Raw genomic sequence first — 20,261 nt, 5'->3', positions numbered from 1 at the left:
CTTCCATATCCATAGTCTTCAGTGTCCACATGATCCTTCAAAAAATCATTCTAATATGCTGATTTGGTGCTCAATTATTATTGGTACTTAGTTATTAATAATGTATCTTATTACTGTCAATGTTGAAAACTGTTTTTTTTTTCAGGATTCTTTGATGAATAGAACATTTTTTTATCAATTTAAGTGTAGGCCTATATCTTCATTGCAATCACAAGTTCATTTAGATAAAATGCAGTGCCTGTGTCAAACTGATAAAAGATTTATGCATGTACAGTAACAATAGTGTTTTCCAGTCACATGCACAAATAATAAGCTGTTCATTCGCAGATAAACAAAGACATAATTATTTGAAACATGAAGACTAAAAAAAGGTTCAAATTATGCTTGACAGTTTGCAAAATGTAATCAGCTGATGTCAACAATAAATCTTTTCACGCATGTGTTTCTGCCCAGTCTCTTCCGTGACCTTAACTGTTTTTCGGAGTTCATTGTTGAGAGAGTTAGTCAAAACCAGATTGTATTCAGAGGATGGACAGCTCTGTGTTTAAGAAATAGCTTGATCAGGATCCCATTAATAGTGACCTTATTAGAGGTTTTATGATGAGGGACATGAAAAATTTGGCAGTGTGAGAAGTACAAATTGTGCTATGCTGATGTGTGGCAGCTGGATTTCACTTGTTATGATGAGCATTCGACTGCAAACTACCAAAAGTCACACACAAACATGTCACACATCTCAAGACGAATGCAGCCATTTAAGGTGAACAAGGTTACAGAGAGGTGGCGGCTAGTTTTCAAAACATACATTCTCATGTAATCATGTAGGTTATCATCTATGTAGGTTACAGCGCCACCAAGTGGTTCATATAAGAGTCATTGACAAATAAGGGGGTTCAAAATACTAGAAAGGTATATTTTAAAACCCATGTGACAAGTTCTTAAAAATATGTATAAAATTAAATTTTAATAAAAAAAATAAAACATGTTTATTATTTAAGTCTTTGTAAAAGATCCAGAATAAAAAAATAAGCATCTCTTCCCAGACAGCAACATGTCAGTAAACATATGGATTCTACACATAACAGATGTGGGCCGGATCTGGGCGACACTATGTTGCTGTCTGGGTTCGACCATTAAGTTCAGGTCACCAAATAGTAAATAGTCTGAAGCAGGCAAATATAATAATTGGATTTTCTTTAAATTGCATATATATTTGTTGCCTAATTTGAGGTTTGAAACACTTTTCTTTGTGGAGCTTGTTTTATAATGACTGTGGGTATTCACAGTTTGTGTGTGGGGAAGGTTTCCAACATCACCGTACGTGCAAATTACTCATTAAACAAAAAGTCATATGTGCAAGCTCCACAAGGGCTGTTACAGTGCAGTGAAATATAAACCAACAAAAACAGTAAAAGCTTAGCTTTGGCAGCTGAGGGAAACTTCTGAAACACCTCTAAAAAATGGCAGGTTGTCCTGTTAACAGCCTTCACATGCCAAATTAAGTTAGCTGCTTTATAAAGCTATAGCAGGAATGCATTTACGCATGGTTGAGAAGGCCAGCAATTGCATATTGCATCAATAACCATAAAAATATCCCTTTATGTTTTGGATGGTTGTTTGCTTGATTCTATCAGAGAGGTTAATATGAAATGCAGAGCCCCCCTGCTGAGACATTGAAACACCAGGACCCACCACAACGCTGGAGACAAACTCTCCTCTCGGGTCTGTACAGACATTCTCATGGCGCTTTGAGTGAGAAGCTGTGAGAGTATGTCTAGGTGATGGGAATGAAAAAGAAATAGAGTGAGTGGAATATGTTTGAACACGTTTTAAAATAATAACCATACTGTTTTAACACGTGTTATGATTTCTAATGAGTTCTGTTATTGAAAGTTGTTGGAACCATATCAGTGAATCTTCAAGTATGCCTACCAGTGATAAAGAAAGTAGGAGCACAAGTCAGAATGGGACAGAGGACCCTGGCAGAGAAAACAGTATGCCTACATGGTTCAACCACAATAATAGAACTTTGCCCCTTGCATTATGGTAGCTAAATTTTGCTGTCCCAAGGCAAGTGACTCTACAGTCCTGCAGCATTTCAATGCTTTTGTGGGTGAAGATGGTTAAGGGCCAGAAAAACAAAACAATAGTCCTATGATATCTAGAGAAAATAATTGTGTGAAGTCCTTTCAGCTAGGCCTACATGTCATTGATAATCATTTACATTCATTTATTTCGTATAATGTTTTTTCATAATATAGTTTTAAAGCAGCTTTACAGAAAATTACTTTTTGATATTAGGAATGTCTCTGAAGTGCCGCAAAAACGACTCTTTTATTGAGTATGTCTCTTGTTCTTTGCTTATAGTGCCTTGCCTGGCCTTATACTGCCACCCTCTGACAAACAGAGGATTTTACTGGTTGCTGGATCTAGTGGTTTTCTTATGTTATGTATGTGGTCTTACTATTGTTGTCATCAATAACTATTAAACAGATAGTTTTAAGTAGGCTAAATATTGAAAGAATTCCCACCAAGGTACACATCAAGACAGATTGAGGAAATGTAGGATAAAACTGAAAAGATTTAAGAAACAGTTCTCAAAATATGTTTTCTTTTCTGTTTTTATATAATAATAATAATAACAATCATCATCTTCTTCTTCTCTGTACGTTTGGTTTTTATTCATCGCCTCCTCTCTTCCCTTCTCATCATGGCTTCCTCCTCGCGCCTGCTGCTTGCTCCACGTCGGCTAAAGGAAGGTCGGCGCCTGTCGTCAGATCCGCAAGGCATTTCGGGCTACTGGAGGCTGATTCGCCCAATAATACAAACAAGCCGCCGGACATGGTGGAATCGGTTGAACATGGGAAAAACCGCCTGCTTATGAATTAACATAAATTCAGCCTCAATGAATGCATGCTTTTATAATTTCCTCACTCTTTTTGAAGTGTCAGCGTTTGATTGCGCATGAACTGGGATAAAATATTCAGCACGCGTGTCAAATAGCTAATCCTAGAATAGAAAACACAGGTAAGATAACATTTATGTATTGATCTTTATTATTTATGCAGTCATTATCGCAGTAAGCAGACATCGAAATAGCATTAATGTACTCCATGCATTGTTGTGAAATATGACGGCGAAAATTAATATGTGGCTTTATTTAGCGATTTTATGATTCAAGTGTGTTTATCTGTCTTGATGCATGCAATTTGAAAAGCGGTTTCTTTTAAGAAAAGGCCCTTGGGCGACAAGGACCGTCACTTTGACAGTGGATGCTTGAGTCAGCTGACTGTACCTTACACATCATGACAATGATGCGTTATGAGAAATAAAATGTTTCACGGTTGAACGAGCCATAAGGTCGATTATATAAATATCCGTAGTAGAACTCCCGTGCTTTTATAGAAATTATGGATTGAAGGTATTGTTTGTTTATCGAGGTGGTGTCGTAGGTAAAATGTCACGAACCAACTGTCAACGTTCACATGTGCCACCTGTTCGCCCAGGTTGTAGCCCAATATACTTTAGCCAGCAGGCAGATTAAAGATTCGTTCACCACTAGTTTAGACTTAAGTAGACGAATTGTTTTCGTTCATGTCCATGTACTAACAATTCTTTCGTTTGCATTCATGTTTTATATAGTAGCTGGTAGGCTATAGCACGAGCCAATAACATTTGAGAGCTGGCTGTAAAGGAGCATTTATGTGGTTGGACATATTGAAGAATCATTCATTTGACAAAATAGAGATAGAATTGCTTTGTTGTTTATTTGGAAAATGACTATGACACTCTTGAGTCTATTAGTAGATTTGTAAGCATGAACATTTTATTTAAGGATAAAAATAGTTTTTGTTGACTGACACGGTTGAGTGAATGGTTTAATGACTCTTCGTAACACACTTGTAGCCACCTACTGACATAATGCAGAACTGACAACTGAAAGAATAGTTCACTGGGCTGGATTAAAATCCTCACCACTAGTGTAGACTTGGAATATGTCTTGTTTTGTTTTGTTTTAAAGAGCCTCTTGTTACCACTGTGGTCCCTTGAGACATATTTTTAGGGAGGTGCTTAATGAAGCAACATCACCTCAGCCTGCTAGCTTGAGTCTGTACTGTACTTGTTGTCATAGATGCAGCCTTGGTTAGATGGCATGCTGCCTCCGCAAAACCAGTGGAAAATCACAGGAAAAAAGGCCAAAGTCAGTGATGTATTTTGTTGTGTTGTCATGGCTGTCAAATTACAGGCCTATCTGTTTTTCTTTCATATTATTTTGTAGATCCTTGAAGCCATTGCAAAGTTCTCCATAAGTTCACCCTGTCCACGTAGCAAGGTAGAGGAACATAATTAACTAGAATGTACATTTCCTGAAGAAAATGTGAGTGGCGCTTGCAGTGGAAAAATTCGGCACGGTTGCTAGGGTTTTACTAGGCGGTTGCTATGGTGTTCTGGGCGGTTTCTAAGGTATTCTGGGTGGTTGCTAGGGAATTGCTAGCATGCATATATCCATCAGATGAGCTGTAATTGAGAGTTTGCATATTTGATAATGGGTTCTGACATGTCAACCAAATTGATCCCAGATGTCCTTCTAAATAATAGCATTTCTTCATTGACTGGATCATTCAAATGTGCAGCTGCACAGTAAGAGAGAATGTAATTCACATCAACAGGTAGCTGGTAAAGCAAGGGTCATACTGCAAGCCACAAATTGAATAGTTTTCTCTCGTAATGACATTGCCACAATTTCATTATGCTAAGTAAACGGTGCTTATTTGAATGTCTTCAGTAAGGTCAGAACATCCCACATCCCATGACCACAGTCCTATCCCCTCCTTTCCTTCATTATAGTAAAGGAGCACTTGCACTGGCTCACCGCCATCACAACTGCTCACTGAGTGCAAATTTATTAATGCTAGTTTTCCATTCCTGTAGTTTACAGATAAGACTTGAACCATTAGCTTTTTTCCCCTTCCTAAATTTCATGCTTCAGCACTCAGGAGAATTAAATGGCTTTTATGTGAAGGCAGGCTATGATGTCTCCGCTCAGATCGGCTCTCTGAGCGCCTGTCTAAAGCTGAAGCTTAGACAAACTTGCATGAGTCACATGATTGTTACATAGCTCCTTGCATTCCTATATTTTCCTCTGCCCATTGAGGAGGCTGAGCTTGGGAGCTTTATGTGAGCTAACAATGAAAGCCTGCTTGAGAAGTTGCTCACTCATTGCAGCGAAGCCCCTCCCGCAGGGGTGAGAGGATTGAGCTCTGAAGGAGTAACCAAAGCAAGTATCAATGGAAATATCACAGAGGTACAGAAACTCACAGGGGTTTTTAACCAGGTTAATTGGTTTGAAGTGAAAGATCTAGTCCTTGAACTCCATTGCAGTGCCTTTTATGATAATGACTGGGTTGGGCTCTGTCAGATCTGATAAGTACTTTTGAACAGAACATTCCTGTGTAAACTCCTTTCCATGTTGCCACCAAATGTATGTGGAGTATAGAAGGCCTTGTATATTTTAGTTAAAGGGATATTTTACATATATTGTCATTATTTATTCAGCCTCGTGTTTTTTTTTACGAAAGGATGTCATGTAGAATGACGGCCAGCCTTGGTTACCATTCACTTTGACCTTGTGAGTTAGACATAATAATAATTTATTCTCTAGTGCTTGTTGTCTGAAGTGAGTTCTGGTCTACATTGTTAATTAGCAGCTGTGAATTCATGAATATATTATTCTGAAATGTCATGGACTACCTTTTGTAATATAATGAAAAGCTCTCTCTGTTTAATTTTCTTATCTTTTTTCCTTATCTCACTCTGTCTTTCAGCAACACTCCAGTATGGCGGAGAGTATGATGAGTAAAGCAGCCACTATGGAGATTCCTATTAACAGTAATGGGGACTCCAGGAATCTGGCAGAAGATGACAGCCTGGAGCAGGTGAGTGATACATGTGATTCAGCTGCATCGGGCCACATTTTAATAGTGATTTCAATGTCAAAAAGTGGTCCAGTTTACCTGAACCCACCCTAATGATTCAGTTTTTTCCTCTGTTTGCAAAGCTGAATCAAAGTATCAAAGCATCAAAATGTTGGTCACAGCGTTTAGGTTTATATATATTGTTAGAGTCTGAAATCTAGCTGTCTAACAAGTTTGTTTTGTGTTGTTTCGCAATATCAGCCATGAGAAAAAAAACTCAAGGTAGCAGGTGATGCAAACATTGCAGTTCATCATTTTTCAGCTTTTTCTTGGAGATTTGAAATAAGCAGTTACAAATTAAGGTTAAGTAATAGTAATATGCATTTGTTTCGTAAAAATGACTTCATTGGAAGTCTAGCATGTGTCTTCATTGTCTTTGTGTTTCAGGAGTAACAGGCTAATGCGGCCAAGCACAAAGTGTAAATCTCCTTATTGTTCAAACCACTGTAAATAGTGGTAATGTTGTCACAAGACACACCTCTGTAAGACAACTAAACTGTGGCACTGGATCCGGGAGAAGACGTGTTGAGCAAACACAAGCGAGATATTTGCTAAGAGGTTTAATCATTCCTATAGGGAACTATTTGTTTTAAAAATAGGTATATTTTAATTTTTTTGTCATTCTCATGTTAAGTCCATTTTAAAAAGCTCATCCCAGGAGGACCACGGCTGATCATGTTCACAGTTGCAATAATGGCAAAGCTAAAGGCAGATGGCACTTTGGCGTTACATTGGGTCTTTAAATAGATCGGTAGCATTGAGCCAGAATGTGAAAACAGACTTTTTAAGTGTTCTTTACCCAGAGAGAGAAAGAGTGGCATTTTCTTTTTTGTAATCCCCATCCATTTGTTCACTGATGTTTGGAGTGACAAGGATCTGTTAGCTACGCACTTTATGAAGAGGGTTTATTCATTGATCAATGAGGGCTGAAATTATGCAAAGTAGTGTAACTCAATGTATTTTTTCTTATTGTCAAGCTTTGAAGTCTGTCATTGTTGTATTAACAGGTGCTAATCGACCCTAAAATATGGATTCCATTGTGTTTGATAGATTATTTTATCATCACTGTTTTCAAGTTTTTGTTTCACATTGTGCTTCATTTTTGGTTTGTTTTCTTTCTTTTGTCTTTTTGTTGTCATGTTCTTCCCTGATGTCTGTGCAGGCTGCAAAGGTTCAGTGGAGCTTAAGAGAGAAGGTAGGGAGTCCCGCAGCCCTCAGGGTGAGAAGGAACACTGGGAAGGGTGGCAGTGTGTGTGTGTGTTTGCTTGCACGTGTATGTCTTTCCAGCAGAAAATGGTTTTAGTTCTCCCCATAATCTTGTCTTAATAAACGGGATGTTTTTCAAATCACATGCATTCTTTTTTGGCCTCTGTCACTCCATATTAATCAAGTGTTTGAGGTTAGATACAAATCCAAATTCTACAGATTTTGTTTGTTTTGAAAAACATCCTGTTTTGTCCCTTTGTGGTATTAACCAATGGCTAGTGACCTTTTAGTACCTATTAACTCTATACAGTATGTTCAGTGGATTTTGTATTATAATAATTAATTCTGTTTTTTTTATTTAAAGGGGCCACTGCATACAGTACAGAGCGTACTGTATACCAGCATATGTATCCCATGAGCCTGTTTATGTCCTAGCAAAAACAACAAATTCATTTGACATTTGTTTTACAATGGAAATGAATGAAATTGTATATTTTGTCAGTGAAAAAGTATTATATTTACTATAGTACTACATAGTCATATACTTGTACATTACATAAGTGTCCATTATATAAATGGACTTTGTTCCTCCCTCGTTAAAATGTATAAGAATTAGTGCTGTCAATCGATAAAATAAAAAAAAACTAATTGCACATTTTCTTTGTAATTAATCGCCCTTACATTAAAGTTTTTAATAAATTTTTATATTTTATTAATTTAATATTCAATTGCCAAATTAATGTAGAAAGAAACCACATAAAGTCCGTATATTTTAAATATTTGATCTAACAGGTAGTAAATATAGGCTACAGAAATGTAATAGTTATCAAACACTTCATAGTTTTCACTGCGTAAACTATACATTTAATATAGATACATTTTTATTAAAGCTACAAAAAATTTTCAGTCAAGAGCAGTGAATGATTTTTCTCTCTCTTTTGTTCTTTGATTTACATTAATGACATAGACAGGAGCAGGTTTATTAGGCTGCTGTCACTTTAAGACCTGCTGCACATGACGTTAATCTGGCACTGTGACGACCTGGGTCTTCATTGGGTTTTTCCCATTAGCAGACGGATGACTCCGCCCCCCCGTAACCTGGTTGCATCCGTGACACCTGTGCCTAATTTCCCTTGCCTCTTTAAGCAAGCTCGATGGCAGAGGGCGCGGGTGGCCAACTTGATTGCTTTCGTTATTGTTTGATTATGTTTCTTTTTGCATGCATCACGACACTACAGCACATTACATTCTCACACATACACCCAGCACGACATTACTGACTTTTGACTACTACAGTACATAGTTTTTGTATATTTATCTTATCTGAATAAAAACGTTTCTTTACGAATTGGCTTTCTTATGTCCCCTTTTTTTTGTTGCGTCCCCTTTTTTGAGTCACGGGGCGTAACAAATGGGGGCTCGTCCGGGATCTGAACCCAGGACCTCTCGCAATTATGATTGTATCATCATGTATGATTGTAGCAATCAAGTTGGCCGCCCGCGCCCTCTGCCATCGAGCTTGCTTCTCTTAAAGAGGCAAGGGAAATTAGGCACAGGTGTCACGGATGCAACCAGGTTACGGGGGGGCGGAGTCATCCGTCTGCTACTGGGAAAAACCCAATGAAGACCCAGGTCGTCACAGGCACTCATCCCAGTTTCATAAATCTTTACGTTCATTTAAGACTGTCCTTATGAGGATCCTCGACAAAATGGGCATTTTGGCATAATTTAGTGTGTTTTTTTCTGTTCAAGCGTGAAAGAGAACTCAATGCAGCATGGCACACGCCAGTTCCGCACTGAGTTTGTTTCTTATTGCGCTTTAATGGTTTAAAAGCATTTACATGAAGAAGAGTGTTCATATAATGTAACGCTAGCTATATTAAAAAAACGGATGCTCCGTTAATTGCATAAAATATTTTTAATGCGTTAAACTGAAAAAAATTATCGAAAGCGTTAATGTGTTAATTTTGACAGCCCTAATAATGATACATTTAATTTAACTTTCTCCTTTAACTAGTTAAATGTACAGTATGCAACTTTTGGCCCTCTAGCGGTTAAAAAACAAACTTGAATGTATTTTGCGGAAGGACATTGTTTTGGTTGCGCTTCAGCTCTGCGTGACTTTGCGGATGAATATGGTTTTCCTACCGCTCATAAAACATTCACTACTAGGCTTAAGAGATATAACCAGTTTAGATGGAAAGGATCTCAAGCTGACTTGCTGAAGATGTTACGGTAGCTTTAGCCTACCCATTAATAGACACGGTAGTTCCTTGAAAATAATTCCAGCACAGCTTTACAACAACATAATGAAATGACCCTTCACAATAGATAATTCTTTAATAATTCTCTCTGTCTGTTAGAGAGCTACATATGGCAATTTATCAGTTCAATAAAATAAATAGTAATAAAAACGCAATCTCCGTGTCACTTTTACAACATTTCAAATCCCTCAGTTCTGGCCATCTCCAAAAAGCCAGGCCAATGTTGATTCTTGTTTTATTACAAGCTCTGTTGCGTTCTCTTTTTGCAAGCAGAAGCGCCTCTGTTCGGCGTTTGTTTAAACTGGTTGATTCCCCAGAGGTTTGAGATTTACCGTGCTCCATATCGTCAACCTTCCTTGCTAGTTGTGACAACTAACCTATGCCACTCCCACACTTGTCGCTAGTCTGCAATTTTGCGTGAAAAACATCCCTCTTGGTCTAAAAGTAAGACAAAAACACTTTTTTTGAAGAAGAATTGATGGTGTATTGACTATTTACCACTTTATTTTTTTTTCTATTTTTTTTTTTTTACAAAAAAAGTTACATAGTGCACTTGTAAAGAAAGTTGACTTAATATTGTGATTGTTTAACACATAAAAACAATTATTTGATCAAATCAATGCGGATTTGTTGTTTATTTGTAAGAAGGCTCTGTTTTGTAGTTTATGGTCTCAGATAACATGTATGCTTTGGTGTGGGTTGTTGACCGTTTTATAGTCACTAATGTGACTTGTTTCAGATAACTGTTCAGACTGTTTCCTTCCTTGTGCTGTAATTGCCTGGTAAGCTTTGGTCTCAAATTCATTTACTACAACAAGGAAACCCATGGATTTTTCAGAGGGTTTGTTCACAGGAAGTTACATATGAATTTTTTTTATGTCTCACAGACACATGATTCTTATTAATTCTAGGTCCCATGTGATTCTAACCCTAAAATGTTCCTTCTAACAATTAACAACGTTTGCCTATGTTTGTTACACAAATGGCTCACTACATGACAAAATAATTTTTAGGTCGCCAATTTGAATACTTAAGATCTCTTCTTTTCTCTGTTTCCATGTCTGTAGGACTTGCAACAGGTCATGGTATCCGGGCCCAACCTAAATGAAACCAGCATCGTTTCAGGTGGTTATGGAGGTACGACGGAAGGCATCATTCCAACCAGCTCTATCAAAGGTATAAGAAACCCTGTCATTCTTTAACTCTTCACTGTTCTTCACATCTTCTTCCAAAACCCATTTTGCTACTTCTGCAGTGAACACGTAAAATACAGTCTCACCTAGCAATATGCAAAACTTCAGATGCAAAAGCCTCTAAGTGCCATCTGAAATTTTCTTCTAAAATGAGCATTTTTTCAAGCTTGTATGTTTAAGTTCAGTGATTTCACTTTAATGACAATTAATAGGTCATTTTCATTGCCATTAAAGTGAAATAACTGAACATAAACATACAAGCTTGATAAAAATTATCATTCTAGAAGGAAATTTCAGATGGCAAAGTCTTCATATGTTCAAAATAACCTGGGCAAAGAAATTCCAGTATAATTAGGCTGGCTTTAGATTCACTTGACCCCAAACATGCATTGACTTTTTTTTTTTTTTTTTTTAATTGGTGGTCTTTACCAAGTTTGAAATGACTTGGCTGACATTTGTACTCTCAGATGCAAACACATACATATTTTTTGTGGAGAAGAAGTTGGAATTGTACAATATGGTTTGCATATTTTCCTTGCTGAGTTTTCCGGTCCTTTCTTTCCTATGGTGCAATCCAAATGAGAGCCAGGGCCTCTGGCATTGGTCATTGTGTGTATAGGTAGTGTGTGAGTCATTCTTAATGGCTTTAAAGTTTGACATTAACCAGAGTGAAAAAGGCCACAGATCCTCAGGTATCCTTTAGTTTTAGATTTTTTTTTTTTTTTAAAGGGGACCTATTATGCTAAATTCACTTTTACATGGTTTGAACATAAATGTGTTCTGCTGGATGCAGTTCTGCAGAAATAAATTTAATCACTTCTGTTTTTCTGGCTTTTAATTTCTCTCTAAGCACATTTAATATTCATCAATATTATTGGTCTGCCTGCATTGACGCCATTATATGAGAACTGAACTGAGCTGGACAATGACATCACTGTTTTCTCCAGAGCAGCTATATATATATATGATTTATAATGAATTTATATATATATATAAATAAATGAACTAAATTAATAACTTTTTTTCAAAAAATTAACCGTCAACTGAACTTACTAAAAGGGGTAGTTGATTATGATTTCACTTTTCTAAATCTAGTTGGTGTGTAATGTTGCTCTTTGAGCATAAACAACATCTGCGAAGTTATGACGCTCAAAGTTCAAAGCAAAGGGAATTATTTTCTTTTAAAAATGTACAAAAACCCCGCCCCCGGAACACAATTTATAGATTATCAAGACTGAATATGCTAATCGGTGATGATGATGACGAACTTCAATGTCACGTGAGTGTGACCACGATAGAGATGATAATCAAAACCAAACAGATGTTTTACTTTTTGGCGGAGTATCTGAGGCAAGAGCTGTAAAGGCTCCGCCTTCTTCTGGAATGCGGGGTAGGGAGCAGCCACTCATTTGCATTTAAAGATACGTGCACGAAAACAGCATGTTTTTCCTTCTGCTAAAAATGGGCATTTACAACATGGTATAATAAATGATCTGTGGTGTACTTTGAGCTGAAACTTTCTGGGGACAACGGAGACTTGGGCATAAAAGGTCCCCTTTAAATGAATGTCCTCTGTAATGAAAAATGAGGCTAACTTTTGCAAAGTATCCCAACCAAAACGGACTGCTTTTGATTTTATTTTAATTTAGTTTCATGTATCTAACAAAATGACTTTGTCAGATGTTGTAGATCTGATTGTAAGGTGATCACCTGGGGCCTTAATATCAGTGTAAATTTATTCCCTTCTGATTCAGTGAGGACTTTCTTTCTCTTTTACCCTTTCTCAGGCCCTGCAATCCGTCTTAACACTGACTTTCTAGGCAACAGACGCATTCCAAATGAAGGGCAAGGTCATTCATCCCTCATTTGTACCCAATCTCACTTATTTCTCTTTTTCCACCTTCCCATGATGCCTTCTATTATTGTCCTTTTCTAAGCCATTTCGACTTTTCCTAGGGCATAGGATGCTGTTCTGCACGAATAAATTTAATCACTTCTGTTTTTCTGGCTTTTATTTTCTCTCTAAGCAGATTGGAACGGGCTGCATTTTTATTTCTCTTCTTTCTTCCTGGGTTAAGGTTGCTTTTTTTCTCTGGTAGGAACTTTGTAATGATGAATCTTGTGTAATTTTACTCCGCAAATTAGTTTTGAAACTGTAATCTGGCTTTGATCTTGCTGACTTTGTTGAGGAAATGTTTAGAAAAATCTGCTGCACAATGGCTGGGTGTAAAGTATGTTTGGAAACTTTCAGATCAGTTACTGTCTGATACTCCTAGTCACACTCTGTTTCTGTGTAAATCAACACTAAAAATAAATTATCTGGCATATTGGGGCTTAAAATAACAGTTGTGTGTTTTTGAGTGAACTGTACATTTTTTCCATCTGTTTGTCATGAGGCAGCAGATTTAACAAAATATCAGTCATGTGCTTTCCCGTGTTCATTTCATCTTGTTACTTTTATCACCTTCTCTCAGTCTCACCCTCCCTTTTTTCCCATTTCCCATTCCTCCATCTTCCTTCACATTCACACACATTTGCACTGGCATTATTCTATACACTTCACTCTCATGTGGTGCAATCCATTCCATTGTAAAACGTAATTTTCCCAATTGGCTAAATAACTTTTTAACATATCCACCACTCACTCCCTCTTCCCCATAACCGTATATACCCCCAACATCCCCTGCTATTCCTGGCCATGACCCCCTCCAGACCTGCGAATGAAGTCCAGGGGTGTTAGCATTGCCCCAAGCCAAATTGCAGCCTGCCGAATAGCCAGCCAATCAGATGACATCCCCTGTATCCCAGGTATCCCAAACGGTGCTGGATCATTTAAGTGCTCTTTGACAACATTTTCCCCCTATTTAGTAAAACACATTAATTTATTCTCTCATCTCATCTGTTTCACATACAGCTGATACACTGTCTGTCTGTCTGTCTGTCTTTCTGATGCAATTAATGATGGCCACAATATCTGCAAATGTGTATATTATTGTGGAAGACTAGACATTGTATGTAGACAGTGTATGTGTGTGTAATTGGAGACTCACTGTAAGCATTTTCTGTGTATCAGGGTCCAACATGCATCACACCAGTAGCAATTCCTCCATGACAGCAGAAGAGGCCACAAGAGGCATTGCTGTGGAGAAATTTGACATAGTGAAGAAATGGGGCCTGAACACATACAAGGCTTGTCAATTAACTTTTTATTTTTTCTATTTAGATGTTATGTGCTGTTAGCCACTCCAATTTTGAAGCCTTTTGTATTTATGGTTCTCTCCATTAGTGCACCAAACAGATGATCTCTGAGAGGTTTGGCCGAGGCTCACGTACTGTGGATTTGGAGCTGGAGGCTCAGATCGAGGTTCTGCGGGAAACCAAACGGAAGTACGAGAGTGTGCTGCATTTAGCGCGAGCGCTAACCAACCACTTTTACAGCATGGTGCAGACGCAGCACGCCCTTGGAGACACTTTCGCCGACCTCAGTCAGAAGTCTCCAGAACTCCGGGTGAGACGGCACGGTCATCTTAAGATTTATGATATTTGTTGTGCCTGCCATGCAAAATTATGGGACTGGTGTAAACCTACTACTCATGTATTTTCAAAGTGTCAGTGTTAAAAATAACTAGTGCTTACAGACAGAAAAAACTATGTCATCAAGAACACAGTTTACTTTAGCTTTTGTGTTTTGCTACTTCTACACCAGACCAGTCAAGAATGTCTCTAACATTGCTGGATGGATTGTCTAAGACTAGTTAAACAATTATATATATATATATATATATATATATATATATATATATATATACATACAGTATATATCACCATTGGCCATATATATACCTAAGATACATCCATATGTGACGTCATTTGAAAGCAAAGCAACTAAACTTGCATAATATTGGAATGATAGTAGAAATTACTATTTTTGCATAAATAGTAGGAATGCCATATTAAACAGAACATTCAGAATTAGGGTGGTTGAGACATCAATATATGTTTTAGTATTTTGTCATTTTTATTAGTTATTTATCTTTATTTTTTACTTCAGTTTACAACAATTTTAGTGCTTCAACTTAAACTTATTTGCCAAGCCAACATGTCTAATTTTCACAAAGTTTTTTATCTAAAATGTATATTTTATGTTATTGTAGCTTCACTTCAATTAAAATGATTTTAATAATTGTTCATTTTAGTTAAAATAACAACACTGCAATAGAGTCAAATAGTCACACTCACAATAGTCTACTGTTTACACACAGGATGAGTTTGGATACAATGCAGAAACACAGAAGTTGTTGTGCAAGAATGGAGAGACTCTGCTCGGTGCCATCAACTTCTTTGTGTCCAGTATCAACACACTGGTGAACAAAACGATGGAAGACACACTGATGACAATCAAGATGTATGAGAATGCCAGGTAAAAGCTACTTCAGCAAAAAAAAAATTCTTTAAGGTGCTTAAAGTGATTCAATTCTCTGCAATATGAAATGGCACTGGGCAGTACTTTCTGTCAGGACTTCAAGCACTTAAATTGTGTTTTAAGTTAATAAGCATCTGACGCAACTGGACGTTGAGAGGGTAAGTATACGTTAGAGTTGTCTGGGTTAGTATCGGATATTGCTGCACGTGCAGAAGAGATGGTATTGAATGAACTCAGAGTGATACACCAACAGGCACTGACACTGACTGGCCCTCTCACTAAGTCTTTTGATTGAAAATAAAAAAGGCAGAAGCATATCCTCTATCACAGTTATTTGCAAAAACATACAGAGAGCAGCAGCTTTTGTTTCTGCTGCGACAGCCGCAAGACTACGCGAACGCAGCCATCAGGAATGGCGAGAGAACATTGTGCTTGGATCGTTTTTCGTCTTCAAACCAAACTTGGGTCTTCAGCCGACAAAGTTTAAATCCCATCTTGCTAGCGCGCTTCCCATAATGTTTGCGCGTTAGGTCAGTAGGCGATCTTTTGTGGCTGTTCGAACACATTCAACTACACGAGTGTTTACACTACGAAAGCAATCTGGTCGAATGCGTTTTCGACCAGCTCTGGAAGTGGCCGAAAGTGGACAAGCTCAAAATGTTTTAGACCCCGTTTACACCTGTATTTAGCGTCGCTCACTTGTGATCCGATCGACCAAAACACATCTTAACACCAAGTGTAAACAGATCTCACCATAAATAACTTTCAACTTTGGGCATCACATTGGATAAAAAGTATTAAATGTTGTATGTGCCATTTTTTTTTTATGATTTTTCTCTGATGTCCTGTAGGCTAGAGTTTGATGCGTACAGAGCAGATCTAGAGGAGTTGAACTTGGGCCCGCGGGATGCTGTTACCATGGCTCGTATCGAGGCTGCTCAGCAGCAGTACCAGATCCACAAGGACAAATATGAACGTCTTCGCAATGATGTCACCATCAAGCTCAAGTTCCTGGAAGAAAATAAGGTGCATGACCACCTACATAACTTCCTCTTTAAGCCACTTAAAGGGATAGTTCACCCAAAAATGAAAATTAACCCATGATTTACTCACCCTCAAGTCATCCTAGATGTATATGACTTTCTTCTTTCAGACAAATACAATCGGAGATTTGTTAAAAAATGTCCTGACTCTTCCAAGCTTTATAATGGCAGTGAAGGGGTGTTGATATTTTGAAGTCCAAAAAAGTGCATTCATAAAGGTACACCACACGGCTCCACACGGTAAATCAATAAGTTCGGCCGTCTGTCGGAAACTTGTTATTTTAGTTGATAAAGTTTTAAATATGGATATATTTCTTACACAAACGCATCACTTCTCTTCAGAAGGCCTTTATTAACCCCCTGAGCCATGTTAAGTACCTTTATGATGGATGAATGCACTTTTTTGGGCTTCAAAATATCAACACCCATTCACTGCCATTATATAGCTTGGAAGAGCCAGGACATTTTTTAATAAGAAAGTCATATACACCTAGGATGGCTTGAGGGTGAGTAAATCATGAGGTCATTTTAATTTTTTGGTGAACTATCCCTTTAAGCAGCCCTTGAGCTATCTGTTGTCTCTGTCTTGTCATCTAACATGGTGTGTTTGTGTATCTATCTCACAGGTAAAAGTGATGCACAAGCAACTTCTGCTGTTCCATAATGCCATCTCTGCCTACTTTGCTGGAAACCAGCAGCAGTTGGAACAGACCCTCAAGCAGTTCAACATTAAACTCAAACCACCAGGGGCCGACAAACCGTCTTGGCTGGAAGAACAGTGAAAGTGCCCATTCACCCCTGATTTCCTGATAAATATGTCTTTAGCCAATCAGAGAAACACAGTAGGACCACAAGAGACCAGCAATCTGAGATGCTAGCAGAGACGGGGCTACAACAGAGCCTCTTTCCACTAACTCTCTCTACACTTCTCTTCCTTGATTCTTCTCCTCCTATTCTTGCTCTGAGACTGTCTGAATAGTCACCTCTGGTATGTCACCAGTCCCAAAGTGTCCAATCAAATGTCAAAGGTATCGGTTTAAGCTTCATCCCTGTAAATATCATTAAACCGACTGAAACAATCCTTATGATATGTCAGTCAGAACAACTATTTTTTTCCCCCCCTCAATATTACTCACAGTCGTCACACACACTTTCTCTCTGTCAGTGAACACATTTTAAGGAACATTTTCCTTTTGTTTTTCTGTGAAAAGTGTTTTATTTTGTCCCTACAATCTTTTTTTCTGTATTGTAGATTTGGTATTGTAGCTGATGGGGGATTCATATCATTCCTATCACAGAGCTTTCAGTGTTCAGTGTTGGTGGGTCTAACTAAAATTGATTTTATTTGGATAAAATCCAGATATGAGTTTATCTGATATTAGTATTGCATCCTTGTATGTTTACTAGGCCATGCGAGTACTGTTGAATCATCGCTTGTCCAGTTGTCTCTCTTTGAAATACATGAAATATTACATTTAATATCTTAAAATGAACTGCTCATTTTAAGCTATTTTGCCTCAAATTAATAATTCTTTGACATATGTTATGGATTGAATTTCAGCAGATGTGGGTGCAGTTTCCTGCACATTTTAACAAAGCCCAGAATGGAAGATGAATCTAAATATCACTGTCTCTTGTCAATACTGTTACATTTGCTTTACAGCTTTGAATAGTTGAAACATGATTATTTTCTTGAAGGGAGAGGAGTGTCATTTTTATTTTATTTTGACAATTATAGTTTATTGTGGTATTATGCACCAATTCAGAATACTGTATGTTTATAGGTTTGTTACAATCATTTTAAGTTAATAATCAGCAGTTAATCAAGGAAGCGTATGTATGAATTGAATTAATGATTGGGCCAGTGATTAATGCCCACTATTATCTGCCTCTTTATCTAATGAAATGTGCACTAGAGTTTATGTATTGAGTTGTGTTCTGTTAGCATCAGCAAAGCCCTAATATTCTCCACCTTAGAAATTGGTTCTGACGCACCCAGTTTATTAAAGCCTTTATTTGCCTTTTTTTATTAAAACAAAATATTTTTTTCCCCAATGAAAGATTTATATACTGATTAATATCATAGTAGCATTTTTTTCTTTATGTCATAGTACTACTAATATATTATTTGGTAACACTTTAAAATAATGGTTCATTAGTTAACATTAGTTAACTACCTTAGTTAACATGAACTAAGAATGAACAATACTTATTCAGCATTTATTGATCTTAGTTAATATTAATTTCAACATTTACTAATACGTTATTAAAATCAAATGTTGTATGTGTTAGCATTAGTTAACGCACTGTGAAATAACATGAACAAACAATGAACAGCTGTATTTCTATTAACTAACATTAACAAAGATTAATAAATACTGCTACAAATGTATTGCTCATTGTTAGTTCATGTTAGTTAATATGTTATCTAATGTTAACTAATGAACCATTATTTTAAAGTGTTACCTATTATTTCTTTAACCCTCAATGTTCACAGGAAATGTTGTACAAAATCATATATATTGTAAAAAATTAATATTTCAAAATAATTGCTTTTTTTATTTGTGATGTGTTGGTATAATCAGATGAGTCTCACTGGGTTTTCACTACATCCTTTTTCACTTAAAATATCTACAGTATGCGATAGCCTTGATGCAGTGATAAAGGGGTTAAATGCAGACTGCCAGATCAGTTTATATCAGTCTAGTTTTGTTTTTTATTTCATTGCATAAGACTGAAATAACGACTATGATCTAATGTTCAGTACTTTTGAACATTGCACTAAATCTTTCTAAGCTTGAGACGAAGCAATACTGAAGATGTTTCCTGAAAGTGTATTCCCAGTATGCCTGTATTGGCTGTTCCCTGTGTGTTTTTGCATGGCAGGTCTGATGACATTAGTTGTACATTTCCATGCATTGTGATTCATTCCTGTTCAATGCTTCAGTAAAACACTACATGGGTAGTAGTGCAGGAAAATATTGTTTGTAGGAAAAAAGAGAAAGGTTACTCATGAATGTTAAAGAATGCTTGAAATTTAGTTTGAATGTCATGTAACCTAATGAAGGTTTTTTTTTTTTTTTAAATTGCCTTTTACATTTTGTTTTGTAAAGGCCACTCTGTCACCTCAGAAGAAGAAAAATGCGTCAGATGTTTTTTATACAAATTATTTTGTTCGTTTTCTACATCCTGTACAATTTTCCGGCAGAAGAGACGGCGCTGTGTGTGATTATTTTCTTGTTGAGAGCTGGAGAAAAGGATTCCATCTCAAACCATAGAGACTGAACTGATCCATGAAGTGAAAGACATTTGTTCCAGAGCAATAGGATTTTAAATGTAGACCTCCTCAACACTAAACCTGGATATTATTATTGTTGATTTTATTTTGATTTCTGTTTGGTATTGGTCACTCCATTAGTCGGCCTAGTTTAGCATAGCAGAATGAAAGGGTTATAAATGTTACCATATTTATGTACAATCAATATTTTAGGCTGCTTTGTAGTATTGTAGTGTATGAATGATTGTATATATGTAAAGATAATTAAGACAGATTTTGAAACTGGAAACTCATGATGTTAGCCTTTGCTCCTGGCTTTGACCAAACCTTTGACCGACAAATGTACAAGAACCCGCCAGATAAAATTTGAAAAGTTTGCAAAAATGGACTTTGTGTCTTTTATACTTGACTGATGTCCTGTTTTGCTTTGTTGCTTTGACCCTGTTTTCATCCTTAATTGAACAAACATCCAAATAGAAGAACAGGGGTCAGGCCATGCTAAATGAATGCTGACCACTAGAGGGTAATGTTGAATATGATACTTCAGATGTTTTAGGTTCCAGTGCTCCAGTAACGTAATTAAAACTTAAAATCAATGGGTGATAAATAAAAATCGATTGTTAACCTTTACACAACTGAAATATTGACTGAATATATAACCAACGAGCTATTTCAACACAAAAATTTTAACGTTAACGTTACATCTGTTTCTGAATAGGAAGAACTTAATGTTTATTGGTTATCCTAAAATAGATTGTGTAACAGATTTTAGACTGACTGGAACCAAAAGACAATTTCTGACATTGTTTATGTTTGACTTGTTGAATAAATCCGATAGAGGGCATTATAACTTCATTTTTGAGGAAATACAACGCAAAAC

General features: G+C 36.9%; 1 protein-coding gene across 8 annotated transcripts; it reads left to right on the top strand.

Annotated features, from left to right (window-relative positions):
* Window positions 1–2,775: 2,775 nt before the first annotated feature.
* arfip2b (ADP-ribosylation factor interacting protein 2b) lies at window positions 2,776–19,755 on the top strand. 8 transcript variants are annotated; one of them, XM_081354461.1, is made up of 10 exons: window positions 2,776–3,027; window positions 5,826–5,936; window positions 7,138–7,170; window positions 10,513–10,621; window positions 12,426–12,488; window positions 13,712–13,827; window positions 13,937–14,146; window positions 14,901–15,058; window positions 15,913–16,087; window positions 16,731–19,755. In XM_081354461.1, the coding sequence occupies exons 2-10, from the start codon at window positions 5,838–5,840 to the stop codon at window positions 16,884–16,886; spliced, it is 1,119 nt and encodes a 372-aa protein (XP_081210587.1). In that variant the 5' UTR covers window positions 2,776–3,027; window positions 5,826–5,837; the 3' UTR covers window positions 16,887–19,755. The 8 variants fall into 8 exon arrangements, with proteins under 8 accessions (XP_081210587.1, XP_081210586.1, XP_081210585.1 ...); XM_081354460.1 differs by having other exon boundaries at window positions 13,925–14,146; XM_081354459.1 differs by having other exon boundaries at window positions 7,138–7,194.
* The last annotated feature ends 506 nt before the right edge of the window (window positions 19,756–20,261 follow it).

This window comes from Scardinius erythrophthalmus, assembly GCF_964197995.2.
Source record: "Scardinius erythrophthalmus genome assembly, chromosome: 23".
Lineage (NCBI taxonomy): Eukaryota > Metazoa > Chordata > Actinopteri > Cypriniformes > Leuciscidae > Scardinius > Scardinius erythrophthalmus.
The sequence above is the reverse complement of the archived record's forward strand: the minus strand, read 5'-3'. Positions and strand labels throughout refer to the sequence as shown.

Excerpts from the sequence above, each read along its gene's own strand:
- arfip2b (XM_081354465.1), top strand. The coding sequence starts at position 5,838 with ATGGCGGAGAGTATGATGAGTAAAGCAGCCACTATGGAGATTCCTATT. Across the intron at positions 10,622-12,425 it reads TCCAACCAGCTCTATCAAAG|GCCCTGCAATCCGTCTTAAC; the intron begins GTATAAGAAACC and ends ACCCTTTCTCAG. Across the intron at positions 14,147-14,900 it reads AGAAGTCTCCAGAACTCCGG|GATGAGTTTGGATACAATGC; the intron begins GTGAGACGGCAC and ends GTTTACACACAG.